The sequence below is a fragment of the Carlito syrichta genome, unplaced genomic scaffold (genome assembly GCF_000164805.1).
Source record: "Carlito syrichta isolate Samal-C Ts95f unplaced genomic scaffold, Tarsius_syrichta-2.0.1 Scaffold303129, whole genome shotgun sequence".
NCBI classification, from domain to species: domain Eukaryota; kingdom Metazoa; phylum Chordata; class Mammalia; order Primates; family Tarsiidae; genus Carlito; species Carlito syrichta.
The window spans coordinates 241,906-257,831 of NW_007247225.1; the positions used below are offsets into that span (position 1 = coordinate 241,906).

At 51.9% G+C, this 15,926-nt stretch overlaps 4 protein-coding genes across 5 annotated transcripts in view; 2 read left to right on the top strand and 2 right to left on the bottom strand.

Annotated features, from left to right (window-relative positions):
* RRP9 (ribosomal RNA processing 9, U3 small nucleolar RNA binding protein) overlaps nt 1–2,399 on the bottom strand; it is a 12,092-nt gene extending 9,693 nt beyond the window's left edge. Inside the window, exons 1-2 of the mRNA XM_008057789.1 lie at nt 2,262–2,399; nt 1,897–1,979 (exon numbers count right to left, since the gene is read on the bottom strand). Coding sequence (XP_008055980.1) covers nt 1,897–1,979; nt 2,262–2,348 — 170 coding nt within the window. The 5' untranslated portion in view covers nt 2,349–2,399. The remainder of the gene's footprint in view (nt 1–1,896; nt 1,980–2,261) is intronic.
* Nucleotides 2,400–3,117: 718 nt separating this feature from the next.
* Nucleotides 3,118–8,724, top strand: PARP3 (poly(ADP-ribose) polymerase family member 3). Of its 2 annotated transcripts, XM_008057814.2 has the most exons (11): nt 3,118–3,187; nt 3,792–3,979; nt 4,538–4,663; nt 4,853–5,041; nt 5,242–5,374; nt 5,465–5,691; nt 5,955–6,104; nt 6,312–6,398; nt 6,635–6,812; nt 7,989–8,144; nt 8,458–8,724. In XM_008057814.2, exons 2-11 carry the CDS (start codon nt 3,794–3,796, stop codon nt 8,625–8,627), a joined length of 1,602 nt encoding a protein of 533 aa, XP_008056005.1. In that variant the 5' UTR covers nt 3,118–3,187; nt 3,792–3,793; the 3' UTR covers nt 8,628–8,724. The 2 variants fall into 2 exon arrangements, with proteins under 2 accessions (XP_008056005.1, XP_021567881.1); XM_021712206.1 differs by lacking the exon at nt 3,118–3,187 and having other exon boundaries at nt 3,756–3,979.
* A 3,707-nt stretch (nt 8,725–12,431) lies between these two features.
* PCBP4 (poly(rC) binding protein 4) overlaps nt 12,432–15,926 on the bottom strand; it is an 8,779-nt gene continuing 5,284 nt past the window's right edge. Inside the window, exon 12 of the mRNA XM_008057793.2 lies at nt 12,432–12,937. Within this exon, the coding sequence (XP_008055984.1) occupies nt 12,889–12,937 (49 nt within the window). The 3' untranslated portion in view covers nt 12,432–12,888. The remainder of the gene's footprint in view (nt 12,938–15,926) is intronic.
* Nucleotides 15,032–15,926, top strand: part of GPR62 (G protein-coupled receptor 62) — a 1,521-nt gene continuing 626 nt past the window's right edge. The window contains 2 exon segments of the mRNA XM_008057807.2: nt 15,032–15,742; nt 15,878–15,926. The exon segment at nt 15,878–15,926 is cut by the window's right edge and continues 626 nt beyond it. Of these exon segments, the coding sequence (XP_008055998.1) occupies nt 15,359–15,742; nt 15,878–15,926 (433 nt within the window). The 5' untranslated portion in view covers nt 15,032–15,358.

Sequence of the window (15,926 nt, forward strand, 5' to 3'; positions counted from 1 at the left end):
GGTGGCCGGGAGCAGCCACTGCACTCTAGTCTGGGCGACAGAGTGAGACTCCAACTCAAATAAAAATAAAAATAAAAAATAAAAAAAATGGACCCTAAAGCAAAGGACCCTAAAGCAAATGAACCTAATAGACATCTACAGAACATTCCATCCCAAAACTATAGAATATACATTTTTCTCATCAGCACATGGAACATTCTCCAAGACAAACCATATGATAGGCCACAAACCAAGTCTCAATATATTCTAAAAAATCCAAATCATATCAAGCACCTTCTCAGACCACAGTGGAATAAAACTAGAAATTAATTCCAAGAAGAATCTGCAAAACCAAACAAAAACATGGAAGTTAAACAATCTGCTCCTGAATGATTTCAACAATGAAATCAAGATGGAAATTTAAAAATTCCTTGAAATGAATGACAACAATGAAATAAGTTATTAAAACCCCTGGGACACAACCAAAGCTGTGTTCAGAGGAAAATGTATAGTGCTTTAGGCCTACATTAATAAGACTGAAAGACTGACAACCTAACATCACACCTCAAGGAGCTAGAAAAACATGGACAGGTAGATGTGGTAGCCCACGCCCATAATCCCAGAACTTTGGGAGGCCAAGATGGGAGGATTGGTTGAGCCCAGGAATTGGAGACCAGTGGGCAACACACTAAGACCTCATCTCTACCAAAATAAAAAATAAAGAAAAAATGAGCTGGGCATGGTGGCACACACCTGTAGTCCCAGTTACTCAAGAAGCTGAGGTAGAAGGATCACCTGAGTCAAGGAAGTCAAGGCAATAGTGAGCAGTGATCATGCCACTGCACTCAAGCCTGGGTGACAGAGTGAGACCCTGACTCAAAAAATGAAAATAAACAGAAAAATACAAACAAGTCAAACTCAAAACTAGCAGAAGAAATAATGAAGATCAGAGCAGAACTAAATAAAATTGAAAACAAACAAAAAATACAAAAGATCAATGAAGCAAGAAGTTCTTTGAAAAGATAAAATTGATAGACCACTAGCCAGATTAACTAAGAAAAGAACTGGGTGTAGTGGCTCACACCTGTAATCCCAGTACTATGGGAGGTAGAGGCAAGAGGATTGGCTGAGCCTATGGGTTGGAAACCAGCCTGGGCAACTTGGTGAGACCTCATCTCTACAATAAATCAAGAAAAATTAGCCAGGCGTGGTAGCGTACACCTGTAGTCCCAGCTACTTGGAAGGATCACCTAAGCCCAGCAGGTCCAGACTGTGGTGGCCGTGAGTGTGCCACTACACTCCAGCCTGGGAGACAAAGTGAGTTTCTGACTCAAGAAAAAGAAACAGAGAGAATATTCAAATTAGCTCAATCAGAAATGAAAATAGAGACATTATAAGTGATACAATGGAAATATGAAAGATCATCCGAGATTATTAAGAACACCTCTATGCAAAAAAACTAGAAAATCTAGAGGAAACATAAATTCTTGGAAACATACAACACCTCAGCCTTGAATCAGGAAGAAACAGAAACCCCCAATGAATCGATAACAAGTAGCAAGATTGAAATAAAATTAGAAGTCGTCCAACAATAACAACAAAAGTCCAGGACCTGAAAGACTCACAAGTATTTCTTGCATCCCTCTCCCTTTTGCCTGTCAGTTCAGTCCTGTGTTTAGCTCCTTGCCATAAGCCAGGGAGGTCTCATCGGCCTCCCACTGGAGCCTGGGTACCTCCGCGCCCCCAAGACCGGCAGAAATGAGACTTCAGGGTCAAAAATTGGAGGAAACAGCGACGATCTGTGAGCCAAGGGTCAGAGTCGTGGGTTCCAGGCCCAGCTCTGCCCGGATTCACTGAGTCTTCCATACACCGTGGGTCTCAGTTTCGCTTCCCACTAGGTAGAAAAGAACAGCTCACCTCTCACTCTCAGAGTCACTGGAGATCTCCTCATTCATCTTGCCGCCAACCTTGGGTTTGCCCCTGTCCCCCGCAGACTCAGCCTGGGAATTATACAATCCTTTATTGGGACAGGGGTCCGGACCACCCTGACACTGACCAAGGGCCCCTCTGGTCCCTCAAGAGCCCCGGGACAGGAAAGGCGGTAGCTCCCGTGTCAAGCACAAGACTTTCCAAGATTTGGCCCGCGGAGAAAGGGATGAAGCTGACTCCAGCTAGGGTTCGGGGCGAAGGTCTAGGAAGGGGCCAGGACCCGGGTCCCTCGGATGGGATGACAGTTGTCCCAGTACAGAAGTGACCGCTCCCCGCGGAAGCGCCATTCTCACCTTTCGCCGCCGCTTGCCGGCACCTACACCGACCCCAGCCGCCGAGATCGGCTTTCCGCGCTTACGAGCCGCCACCGTAGCGGACATGCTGTCCACCTGGTGTGTTGCAGCAGCGGCCAGATAACTCACGTGGCAACTAAACCCCGGCCGCATGGCAAGACCCCGCGCCCTGATAGGCTTTCACCGCCCGACGGGCTACGCCCCTCACTACCCCATTGAGCCCTTCGGCAGACTTTGCCACGCCCCCAAGAGCCCATAGGATAGACGCTCGTGGCCCCGCCTCCTAGAACTCGTATAGGCTACCGCTCCAGTCTCAGTAGGAAGCAAGTGGTTCCCGGCACTTCCGGCTTGAGGCGCTTGCGTTCTTCTGCCGGTGTACTTCCCCAGAGGGTCGGACCAAGAGGGCCTTCTCTGTGTTTGCGCCCTTTGGACGCTGGGGGGCGCCAGATATGCGGGGTTCCGAGTGCTGAAGCATGACTCCTCCCCGTCTTGGACGCAGGCAAGGGCAAACTAGCCTGGCGACAACTGGGGGGATCCAGGCCGCCCTGGGGAGAAGGAAGCAGTTCCCGTACCTGGACCCAAGATCACTGGGCAACCAGCAGACGCGTGCCGCATGCCCCAGGCCAGATGAGCAGCGCTAAGGGCGCATCAGCTTCCTTGCCCAGATCCAGTGTCCACCCATCTGTGGGACAGGCCGCCCAGCTTGGCCTGCACCAGCCCTCTGACTCACTCCAGTGGTGGCCAAATAGCTGGATTTCTACCCCTCACCCAAGCCCTTCCTCTGTCCATTGTTGGAAATTCCTTCCCCACTCTTGCCTAAGGTTCAGAAGGGGTTGCTAGAGGAGCCAAGACCTGGGACTGCCCTGGGAGGCACACACAACCAGACCTGGTGGCAGCCACCTCTCCCACGTCCCTGCTTTTCTTAGGTGAGTGTCCCATGATCCTGCCCACAATCCTCTGCAGGTCAGGGCAGGGCAGGGCCTGGTGGGACTGGCTCTTGCCCTCTGGCCACTGATCTGGAGCACTGGCTGACACCCCAGAGCCCTTGAGTTCATTCAACAGGGCTTCTATAAAACTGAATTCCAAGTCTGAAGGGATAAATCTGGCTCCTAGGAGCCACTGCCCACCCTGCCCCCTCAGCTCTGGTGACTCAGCCCAGCAACCATGCCAGGTCTGAGCTAGCTGACAAAGGGGGAGGAGCAGGCGATAGCCAGAGAGTGTTCTGGACAGGGAGGAGCCCAGAAGTAGGAGAGAGTCTCCTTTCACTTTTCCCCTGAGGACATATTGGAGAGCTGTACGGGTAGGTAGCCAGACTTTTCCTTGACCAGAGTGGGAAGACCGAGGTACAGGGAGCCGGGTGTGGTCCAGGGCTGGGAATGCTGACGGAGCAGGCAGGGGAAGCAACAGAAGGCCACCAAAGGGCAAGCCCAGGGTGGGGCAATTTGGTGCTGTGCTGGCTGGGGTGGGGTGGGGTTAGGAGGGGGTGAGGAGGCTATGGAGGCCTGAGGGCCCTCTCTGTACCCTGAACAGCCATGGCTCCAAAGCGCAAGCCCTCGGTACAGACTGAAAGCCCCGAGAAGAAGAAGAAGGGGCGGCAGACGGCAGGGGAAGAAGACAGCTTTCGTTCCACCGCGGAGGCCCTCAGGGCCGCACCTGCAGAGAAGCGTGTAATCCGTGTGGACCCTGTATGTCCACTCAGCAGCAACCCTGGGACCCAGGTGAGCTACAGTCCTCAGTGAAGCCCAGAGGCTGCTCCCTCATAAGTACAAACACGCCCAGGGGCTTGTTCCCCTTTCCCTGGGGCTCAGCTCTGGCCATGTAGCTCAAGGTCCCCAAGTAAGCTCCAGAGCAAGACTAGGTTCTCCTGACTCCAGGGTTTAGAACTGTACCCTATCAGGTCCAGATAGGTCATGTCTCCCCTTCAGACCCCAGGCAGGCCTCCCCCCACCACACTTAGGGAAAGGCTGTGACTCCCTCATTCTCCCCAGGGCTCACCCATGTCTCTCAAGCCAGCCCCTCAGGACAGAGACATGTTCCCTTCAGATTCCTCTATCCTCTGGGTGTCCTGCCAGAACCCCCATTCCCCCATTCCAGGGTTTAGCCATGATCTCTTAGACTGTATCCCCTAGGGCAGGGCAATAGCCCCCCCACAAGCCTTCCAAGCAGGGTCCCTCTGACTCCCCAGTGCAGACTCCTGACCCCTCTCAGTGTGTGGCCAGGTACCTCATCCAACCCCAGCCAGCTTGCTCCCATCCCCCAACTCCCCTCCGGTCCAGGTACACAAGGACTATGACTGCACCCTGAACCAGACCAACATCGGAAACAACAACAACAAGTTCTATATCATCCAGCTGCTTGAAGAGGGCAACCGCTTTGTCTGTTGGAACCGCTGGGGCCGTGTGGTGAGTGCCCTACACCATGCCCACTTGTGTTGCTGCTTGGCACATACTCCCCAGGGTCTCCAAAAGGCCACAGCTGCTGACTGTGGGGACACTTCCAACTGTCCAGGAGCGCTCAGTACAGGATCTGGCCAAATGTAGAGGCCAGCAAATGCTTATGGTGAGCACACCCTTGAAGCCTTTTGGTTGCAGGGAGAGGTCGGCCAGTCCAAGCTCAGCCACTTCCCAAGACTAGAAGATGCAAAGAAGGACTTTGAGAAGAAATTTCGGGACAAGACCAAGAACAGCTGGGCGGAGCGGGATCACTTTGTGGCCCACCCCGGCAAGTACACACTTATCGAAGTACAGGGAGAGGACGAGGCCCAGGAGGCTGTGGTGAAGGTGAAGTAGCCAAGGAGGGTAGGTGGGCCCAGGGCTGAGGGAGGGGACAGGCTAGAGATACCCAGCTGATTAGGCTCTGTCACCGCCCAGCTATACAATCTCAGGCGCAGACTTCCTTCGCTGGCCTCTGCCTGGCCAGTCTCTGTCTGGTGCTGTGCCCTGCCCAGCTGCTCCTGCCCACATGTGTGCTCTGTCCCCAGGTGGAGAGAGGCCCAGACAGGACTGTGGCTAAGCAGGTGCGGCCCTGCTCCCTGGACCCAGCCACACAGAAGCTCATCACCAACATCTTCAGCAAGGAGATGTTCAAGAACGCCATGGCACTCATGGACCTGGGTGAGGGGTGAGGGGTATGGGGTGGGCAAGGTGGCAGGCCTCGGGGTGGCAGGGCTGTGGGGCTGAATCTCCCCACTCCCTCATCCCCAGATGTGAAGAAGATGCCCTTGGGGAAGTTGAGCAAGCAGCAGATTGCGCGGGGCTTCGAGGTCTTGGAGGCCCTGGAGGCGGCCCTGAAAGACTCCACAGATGGTGGCCAAAGCCTGGAGGAGCTGTCCTCCCGATTCTACACCGTCATCCCACACAACTTTGGCCGCAGCAGGCCCCCACCCATTAACTCCCCCGAGCTTCTGCAGGCCAAGAAAGACATGCTGTTGGTGAGGGCTGGCAGGGGCACATGCAGGAAGTAGAGGCATCAAACAGACACACTAGCAAGGATATGAGGGACAGATGACTGAGAGAGCCCAGAGGGATGGACTGCCTTGGGTAGGCTGGAGGACAGGCAAGGGAAAGACCAGGCAGGTATATGGGGTGGAGATGGCCAAACAGGTGAGGTGGCGGTGGTACCAGTCATGTGGGAGAAGAGGGGTGATGCCAGAGGTCAGCTGGACAGACAAGCTGCTAGTGCCCATCATTCTAGGTGCTGGCGGACATTGAGTTGGCTCAGACCCTGCAGGCAGCCCCTGAGCAGGAGAAGATCGTGGAAGAGGTGCCACACCCCCTGGACCGAGACTACCAGCTTCTCAAGTGTCAGCTTCAGCTGCTGGACTCTGGGGTACCTGAGTACAAGGTGGGCTAGGCCCCATGGAGAAGCCAGGCCCACTCTGGACACCATCCCTCTGCCTACCTGCCCTCAAAGTGCCCAGAAAGATCCTCACCCTCAGCCATTTTTCCCTGTGTCTCCAGGGCCTAAGTAGAGCTCTGGGACTAGGGGGACCAGAGAAGGTTAGTCCCCAGGTGTCCCACCTTTGATACCCAGCTTCTGCTCTTCCCACAGGTGATACAAACCTACTTAGAACAAACTGGCAACAACTACAGGTGTCCTGCTCTTCAACACGTCTGGAAAGTGAACCGAGAAGGGGAGGTGAGGGAGATTCCTCCTGACCCCTCTCATCACCACCCTCTCCCTTAGGGAGATAATCTTGCCTTATCTGCCCCTTAGCAAATAGCTTAGCAACTCTGATCAGTTTCCATCAGGTCATGGGTGTGTGAGTGACCAGAGGGGCCCTAGGCCTTGGTCACATCATCTGAGCAGCAGAGAGAGGCACCTGAGCCCTTGGGTGGCATAACTCTCCTATTCCCACCTCCACCCTGACTCAGGGAGACAGATTCCAGGCCCATGCCATGCTGGGTAATCGGAGGCTACTGTGGCATGGCACCAACGTGGCCGTGGTGGCTGCCATCCTCACCAGCGGGCTCCGCATCATGCCACATTCTGGTGGCCGCGTTGGCAAGGGTATCTACTTCGCTTCGGAGAACAGCAAGTCAGCTGGCTATGGTGAGGTGCCCCTCTGGGCCAAGCCCAGGGCTGGTATGAAAGCACTAAGGTGGATTGGGCTCAGTTTCCACCCACTGGAACATGTGGTGGATTTGGGAGAGGAACCCTTAATTGGTTACTGACCAGAGTACCCAGTGTGACATCCTGGGATTCGAGGAGACTCAAAAAAGGTGTCTGGTGGTCAGGAATGGCTTCCTGGAGGAAGTGCTACACATAGGATGAGCACCAACCAGACCTGGGAGGGGCTAAAAGAAGAACCTCCAAGGCAAGAGGATGTGCAGAGGCTGGAAGGCTGCGGCAGGTCAGGACTTACAAGCACTTCCTGATCCTGAAGCTTAGAGCAATGCCTAGAGGGGGAAGGGGGACTTGGGGGCCCAGGACAATCAAGGGGACCTTATCCACAGAGCTATGGGAAGTCCAGCTGGACTTGTCTGTAGCAGGATCTCAGTAGCTGTCGCCGTGATGAGGGTGGCAGAGGCTGGAGGCTGCATGCAAGGAGGCCATGCTCATCCAGGCCAGATGTGATGAGCACCCAGCCCAGGGCTGTGGAGGTGCGGGGTGGTGGACCCAAGAGAGAGTCATGTGGGAAGTAGGATGGGCAGCATGTGTGAAGGGGCCAAAGGGATTTCCAGAAACTTGTGCATTTCTGGTCAGGGGTTTCTGCCCTGAAGTGACCTCCCCAGACAGCTCCTCAGCCTAGGCTGACCCCATCATTGGAGGCCACCATAAAGCTGGCCCAGAGAGCAAGATCCTAGGATCCATCCAAGAACAAATGGGACAGAAGTTCTAGGATGTCTGAGGTTGCCAAGACCAAGGGGCCCATTGGGAGGGCAGAAGAGCCTAAGATAGCTGGGGGCCTCGGGAGAGCCAACACAAGGGGGTCCCAGGGTAGGGACTGATGATGCCAGGATCAAAGGCAGCAGAGCAGACCAGGTCTGGTCACTGGGAAGCCATTGCTGAACTTGGTGAAAACAGCAGAAGGTGCAGAGGCCTGGCCTCAGGGCGCAAGGTGAGATGGGAGGGAGCAAGCCAGGACTTGTGGGAGGGAGTTATGGCTGGAGGAGAGTGAGCCTTTTTTGGGCTGGTGCAGCAAAGCCAGAAGTGATAGCACTGCAGCAGAGGAATCGGGCAGTGGGAGGGGTGGGATGCCACCCCTTGCCTCCTCTTGCCCTCCAGTGACTGGCATGAATTGTGGGAACCACCATGTCGGCTACATGTTCCTGGGCGAGGTGGCCCTGGGCAAAGAGCACCACATCACCACAGACAATCCCAGTTTGAAGTCTCCGCCCCCTGGTTTTGACAGTGTCATTGCCCGAGGCTACACAGAGCCTGGTAAGTCCTGGGAAGCTGGACAGGTCCCAAGGATAGAAGTGGGGCTGATGTAGGAGACTGGGAAGTTCTCAGAGAGGAGGCCATAGGGAGGGACAAAAAGAAGCAGCCTTCCTCACAATTTTCCAGAGGGAAGTACGGGAGGATATTCCAGACAAGAGGGCCAGCTTGTGCAGTGGCTTGGAGGTGGGCAGGGTAGGAATGACCACGCGTTCTCAGTGGCAGAAGTGAAAAGTGTAAGGGGCAGGACTTGTTGATAAGGCCATGGACTGGTGGCCCTGGGTCACCCATGGCCCTTGTTGTATATACCCTGCAGATCCAACCCAGGACACTGAGCTGGAACTGGATGGCCAGCGAGTGGTGGTACCTCAGGGCCGGCCTGTGCCCTGTCCAGAGTTCAGCAGCTCCCACTTCTCCCAGAGCGAGTACCTGATCTACCAAGAGAGTCAGTGTTGCCTGCGCTACCTGCTGGAGGTTCGCCTCTGAGCTGCCCACCCTGCCCTCTGGGGTCCTGCTAAGGGCTAGATCATGGTCTTCAATCTTCCTGCCCATCTCTGGTACCCCCATATTACCCCTTCCTTTCTTTTTTTTTTTTTTTTCTTCAAGAATGCAGTACATTCTTGGCCAGGCACATGCCTGTAATCTCATGCCTGTAATCTCAGTGCTATGGGAAGCCGAAGTGGGAGGATCACTTGAACCCTGGTGTTCAAGACCAGCCTGGGCAACATAGCGAGACCCCGTCTCTACAAAAATGTTTAAAGATTGGCTGAGCATAGTGGCACGTGCCTATAGTCCTAGCTACTCAGGAGGGTGAGGCGGGAGGATCACTTGAACCTAGTAGTTAGTTCAAGGCTGCAGTGAGCCATGATTGTACCACTGCACTCCAGCCTGGAGTGCAAAACCCTGTCCCCCACCCAAAAGAAGTACAAACATAGTCATTAATTATAGTCACCTTGTTGCACAATAGATCTCTGAACTCATTCCTTCTGTCTAACTGAAATTTTGTGTCCTTTGACCCACATCCCCCAACCACCCTCCCCCAGCTCCTGGTAACCACTATTCTACTCTCTACATTTATGAGTTCAACTTTTTTAAGAGTCCACATGTAAGTGAGGTCACGTGGCATTTGTTCTTTCTGTGCCTTGCTTATTTCACTTAACCTAATGTCCTCCAGGTTCATTCATGATTTCACAAATGATAGCATTTCCCCACCCCACCCCCCACCTTTTTAAGGTCAAATAGTATTTCGTTGATAGATACACCACATTTTCTTTTTTCATGCATCTGAGGGCGGCACTCAGGTTGCTTCCATATCTTGGCTATTGTGAATAATGTTGCAGTGATCATGGGAGAGCAGACATCCCTTTGACTTACTGATATCATATCACCCTTTCTTGACAAGACTTCTTGTATCCCAGACAGTGACCCTCCTTCCTTCCAATCCCTATTAAGTCTGGCATGGTCGTGGCTCTAGAGTCCTGCCTCCGGAGATGATGGGCATGGTAAGGGCTTATTACCAGGATACTGAGGCAGCAGCTATTCAAGGCTGTGTGGTTAGAGGGGCCCAGGCCAAGAGGGGGTCAGATCCCATATCCACCCAGGCTGTCCATCCTGCCTAGACTACACATCTGGGAGATGTGGTCACCAAGGTAGACTAAACTGCAGGCATGTACAGGCAAGTCATTAAACATGGTATTCTCTCACCCCAAGCCTCTGCTTGTCTGTGCCATACTGAACTAGGCCTGGGCTGCCTTTCCATCCTTGGTGACACAGCACAGGCAGCTCCAGCCCCACTCCAGGGAGTGAGCATTCATGTGGGTTGATGTGGGTCGCACACACATCCCTGCCCACCCTGGTCCATCATTGCAACAGCCGCATTCTTCTAACCACTGAACCTTCAAAGTGGATCCTCACCATCAACTCAGAGCTATTTGTCACTGGGGACCTGGTGATTCTATCCTGTAGCCCAAACAATCATGGCTTGGCACCAAACATCCCTGTTTGTCTTAATCTGAATATCACAAACAAGTTGAGCACATATCAGAGAAGCACAGCTCTGCAACCCGAAAGGAGGCTGTTTGGGCAGGAATGCCAGTGATCACCCCAGGTGAGCCAGCCCACAGACAGGAGGTGCCCCTGCTGTAGCAGTTCAGGAACCGTTTAGGGCCACACATTACATTTGATTGTTGTGTCTCTTTAGTCTCCTTTTATCTGAAAATGTTCTTCAGCCTTTTTTTTTTCTTCTAACTTTGATATTCTTGACACACTTGAAGAGTACAGGCCAGTTGTTTTTTTTGTTTTGTTTTGTTTTGTTTTTTTGAGTTGGAGTCTCACTCTGTCACCCAGACGCGAGTGCAATGGCCACTCCCGGCCATGGCAGCCTCGACCTGCTCTGCTCCGGCGATCCTTTCTCCTCAGCCTTCCAAGTAGTTGGAACTATAGGCGCACGCTACCACGCCCGACTAGTTTTTTATTTATAGTGGAGATGAGGTCTCGCCAAGTTGCCCAGGCGGGTCTCGAACCCTCGGGCTCAGGCAATCCACTCACCTCGGCCTCCCATAGTGCTGGGATTACAGGCTGAGCCACCGAGCCCGGCCAGGCCAGTTGTTTTATAGAATGTCTCTCAGTTTAGGTTTCTCTGATGCTTTATCATATTAGATTCAGGTATTGTGTGGGCAGGGACATCATGAAAATGATGTGCTCTCAGTGGATTACATTGGGAGATCCCTGTTCCATTCTTGCTCATGTTAATTAACTCTTGATTACCTAATTAAGGTGGTGTCCACCATGCTTCTCCACTGTGAAGCCATCATTTCTCCCCTTTGTAATTCATCAGTAATCTGTTGGAAAATATGTGATGTGTAAATGTCCCATTCCTCATCAAGTTTCACCCACTAGTTTTAATATCCATTGATGATAATTTACCTGATATCAATTAACTGAACCAATTGTGCTACGATAGTTGCAAGCAATAGTTAACTAACGCCGTCATTTATTTTATATGTATTAATATTCTCTTGTTTTTTTATTATCAATATAGACTGATGGATTTTTATTTTATTCAATGGACGCAACTAATCCATTACTGTTATTTATTTTGATCCTCACATTGTCCCAGATTTGGTCAGCAGAAGGTCCCTTCTGTGTCCCTATCATTTTTTTTTTAGCATATTCTGGCATCACAAGATGTTCCAGATTCATCTTATACAAACCTGGAATCAGCCATTTCTCCAAGAAGCCCTGTTCTCTGGAATAGGAAATGGTGTTTAGAATTCAAGATCTGGGCAGTAGATGTGTTCCCTGTGCTGGAGTGCCATTGCTTTTAAGCCCTTTTAACAAAGAGAACTAGGAAATGTACATATGTAAATAAATAGCAAACACATGTATCTATATTTCTCCAGTTCCAAACAAACACAATAGTTCTTCTATTCTTCCTCAATTCCATATTTCCTCAATTCTCAAACAGTAAGAACCTAGATTTCCATCAACATCAATATATTTATTTGCTCAATCCTACACGAAAAGGAGTTTCAGAATTGCTATACCCATACCATTGTGAAAAACAAACTTTCTAAGTAGAGCTCAAGATGTATTTAATCTTATTCAAGTTTATCCTTTTGTCTTTAGATGGGAAGGGGGGTCAATGGTCAAAGTAACAGTTTGAAGACAGGTTCAAATGTTACTTGGATTAGTACTTTATTTCTCTTCAGTGTGCCTGTTATTCATTTGAAATACAGGTAGGCTCGTGGCTCATTTGTTTCTGTTTATATTATCTTTTTTTTTTTTTTGAGTTGGAGTCTTACTCTGTCCCCCAGGATAGAGTGCAGTAGCATGCTCATGGCCACCGCAGCCTCGACCTGCTGGGCTCAGGTGGTCCTTCACCTCAGCCTTCCAAGTTGCTGGAACTACAGCCACACGCCACCATGCCCAGCTAATTTTTGGATTTATTGTGGAGATGAGGTCTTGCCAAGTTGCCCAGGCTGGTCTCAAACCCCTGGGCTCAGACACCTTGGCTTCCCAAAGTGCTGGGATTATAGGCATGAGCCACTGTGCCTGGCCTATATTATCTTTTAGGAGGTTTTCCCCATCATTGTTACTTTATTGTCATTAATATGTGGAACATTAACATAGTTCCGAAACGCTAAACTACAGTGTGCTCAGAAGAGTCCTGTCCCCCTCACTCCATTCCTACTCACCTGCTAGAGGGAGCCAATTTCATTGGTTTCTGGCTTATGTTTCCTGTTTCTTTTGCAAATTTTACAAGACATATACATACATACACACACTGCATAGTGTTTTAACTTTTAATTTGATGATTTTGGAGGGAGCTGCACTCTGCAGCCCACCATGGTCTTCATCCCTTCCTACTGCCTTCCCCAGTCCACTTTTCTCATTTGCTGCTCCTGCCTGGCCCTACTGAGCCTTCCCCAGCCCCTGGTAGCTCAGGGACTGCCCGAGGCTGGTGCACCTGGCTGGGCAGGAACCAAAACCTCAAAAGTCCAGCTTCACTTCCTAGAGGCAAATGCCCATGTTCAAGTTGTGGCCAGTTATAGGAAGGGGTGCCTGTGTGGATAGAGCTCTAGGAAACAGCTGACCTGGATTCCAGGTCCAACTCAGTCGTGTGACCTGGGACACATTCCTTCCCTAGTTGGGCCCCAGTTTTCTCATCTGAATAGTAGAGAATTGGACCAGGGCTCTTTGAATTCCAGCATAAAATGAGTCAATCCAGAAGTCCATGTCCTGGTCTTCACCATCCAGATCTGTGCTGATGCTGATCGTGTGCCTGTGATGGGAGCCTGGGACACAGGTACAAGTGAGACTCAGATGAGGTTCCTGCTGTCATTCTAGCAAATATAGCTTTTTTTGCTAGAGCTTACATTCTAGCAAAGCAGGTGCTAAACAAATGCGTGCATAAATACGAAATAATAGTGTCAAGTAGGGAAAGTACAAGGAAGAAAAATAAAGCAGAGTAAAAGGATTTGAGTGATGGGAGGGTGGAATGATTTTCTTTTGGAAATGAAGGCCTCCCTCAAGCAGAATCCTGAATTGCATGAAGAAGCAAGCCATGGACAAAGGGAAGGGTGTTCTTGCAGAGGGGACAGCAAGGGCAAAGATCCTAAGGTAGAAACTGGTTTGACAGCTGGGAGGAATATAGCAAGATGCTTGCTATGGCAAGAAGGAGAAGGGTTCGCTCAGAGAGGTGGGGAAATGGTAGGTAATGGAGACTCACTCCTGTCACAGAGGAGTTGAGGGTCTGTTCTGACGATGGGAAGTTGTTGGGGAAATTGGAGCAGGGCCATGCCTCATCTGGTTTGTTTTGAGAGGGATCCACTTCAACCACTGTAAGGTGTGTGTCAGTTAAGATCCAGTCCGCAAAATAGAAATTACCCTAGGCATGTCAGACAAGGGGAATCTGGTCCAGGGAAGGAATGAAACTACCAAATGGAAGATGATGAGACAATCCAAAGATTAGCAACAGCAGAAGGCACTGCCACCCAAAGGATGGAGAGACAATGGAAGGGAACAGTGCTCAGATGCCTGGAGGCCAGGGTCGCCCTGTAGGAGCCAGAGCCACAGAGGGGGCCATCTGATGGGAGCCCCAGCATAAGCACAGGAATGAAAATATTCTGGCTTCTTCCCTTCTCCCACTCTCCAGTCTTCTGCTGGTAACTTCCATTGGCTGAACATACCCAAAGCCAGTTGGCAAAGGAGCCTAGAAAGCACAGTTCCCAGGAAAGCTGAATAGTGCTAGGGAAGAGTGGGAGATGATCTGAGGCCCAACAGGCAAATGACCAACACAGGGTGCAGGAGCAGAGCCAGGAGACCAGTTAGAAGGATGCTGAAATGGTCCAGGAGAGAGGTGGTAGCAGCTGGGACCAGGTTAGTAGTAGTGCTGAGAAATGGCTGGATTCCAGAGATCTTGATGGACTGGATTATGGAATATGAGGGGAAGGGAGGCATCCTGAGATGGAGAAGACTCTGGGAGGAGAAGGCTAGGGAGGAGCCAAGGGTCATGGTTCTGTTTTGGACATAGGAAGTTTGACATGCCCATTAGTCAAAGTACTGCAGGAGATGTTGAAGGAGCAGCTGGATACCCACACCTGAGGTTCAAGGAAGAGGAAGATGCTCCAGATACCAATGCAAGCTATCAGGGTATGGATGGGGTTTTGCCATGGGACTGGGTGACTTCACCTTGGGGCAGATGTCCCACTGGAGCTTTCCCTGAGCCAACCTTGTTGAGGTGAAGGCAGATGCCTTCAGATTGACCAGGACTGGGTTTTGGGCTTAATAAGAAAAATGGAAAGTGGAATCTTGCTCCCTCAAACTGCATGTTCTGAGAATTGGAGGGGGGTAATTTCCTAAAGGACATTCAGGGTGCTCTTACTAGAAGGCGGCTTGTCTGCTAGCAGCAAAAACAAAAAACCAGTAGTTGCCTGCTAAGACCTCCTCTCATTTATTCCATGGAGCACCTATTCTGTGCCCAGTGAATACTGGTTGAGCACCTACTATGCGCCACATCCTGTATTTTTCCCTCACTTTTCCCGGCCTCCTTCCTGAGAGAACTAGCCCTCCTGGGGACCAGAGCGTACCTGAGGGTCTTCCTGCTCCAACTCTTGTCTCACTGGTACCTCAGCTTCCTTCCAATACAAGGGCTAAATGATCTGATTATCCCACTGCTAAGGATGGGGAAGGAGAGCAGATGAGGGGTCACTACTCACCCCTGGGAAAGACAGAGCAGGGTCTAGCTGACTCCAACCCACACTCTAACCATCTCAGTCTAGGCTCCAGGCCTGTGCCTGCTCCACCCCCCATTCTGCCTCAGAGGCACCCCCAGGCACTTCCACAACAGAGCCTCCAGCCTCCAGCTGGCAGCTGCTAGGACCCAGGGGGCTGGCGCCAAGCCCTGCCCCTCCCTTGCCAGCCCTGTGTGTCTCCAAAGGGCAACATCAGAGTGACAGCCAGTACCGTCTCCGACAGGGGCTGAGTTGCTGGAGCTGGACTTGGGCAGAGGAGAGAGTCGGCAGGCTCAGCCTTGCACCCTTCCATGGGGCCAGCCAAGCCCCCAAGAGGATGGCAGCTTGGACGTTGGAGCCACCTCCGGGGCGGCCAATGAGGTGAGGAGCCAGAGGAGCAAGATACAGGCGATGGGAATCCTGGAGCTGTAGCCTCCATTTTGCCCTCTGCATCCCAGCACAGGGTGAAGCCTGCGAGCGCAGATGGCCAACACCACAGGGCTGAACGCCTCAGGAGTCGCAAGCTCGGTCGGGTTGATCCTGGCGGCTGTCGTGGAGGTGGGGGCACTGCTGGGCAACGGCGCGCTGCTGGTCGTGGTGCTGCGCACGCCGGGACTGCGCGACGCGCTCTACCTGGTGCACCTGTGCGTCGTGGACCTGCTGGCGGCCGCCTCCATCATGCCGCTGGGCCTGCTGGCCGCGCCACTGCCCGGGCTGGGCCGCGTGCGTCTGGGCCCCGCGCCGTGCCGTGCCGCGCGCTTCATCCCCACGGCTCTGCTACCCGCCTGCCTCCCCGGTGTGGTAATGTATTTATGAGCATGCTTTCTGCTTGTTCTCTTCTCCCCTATTTTCATTTACTGCCCATTTGTCCTACATTTTTTCAGCAATGAGTGAGCCGGCTCAGATATACTACTTAACTTGGAGGAGGGGCCAAGAGGAGGAAAAAGCATGGCTATCACAAAGCAGACCCACAGTTAGGCATAATTTGACTACAGGCAATAGTAACTCTTTTTTGAAGTTCCATTATGAATAGGCAATGCCCAGTTGAATA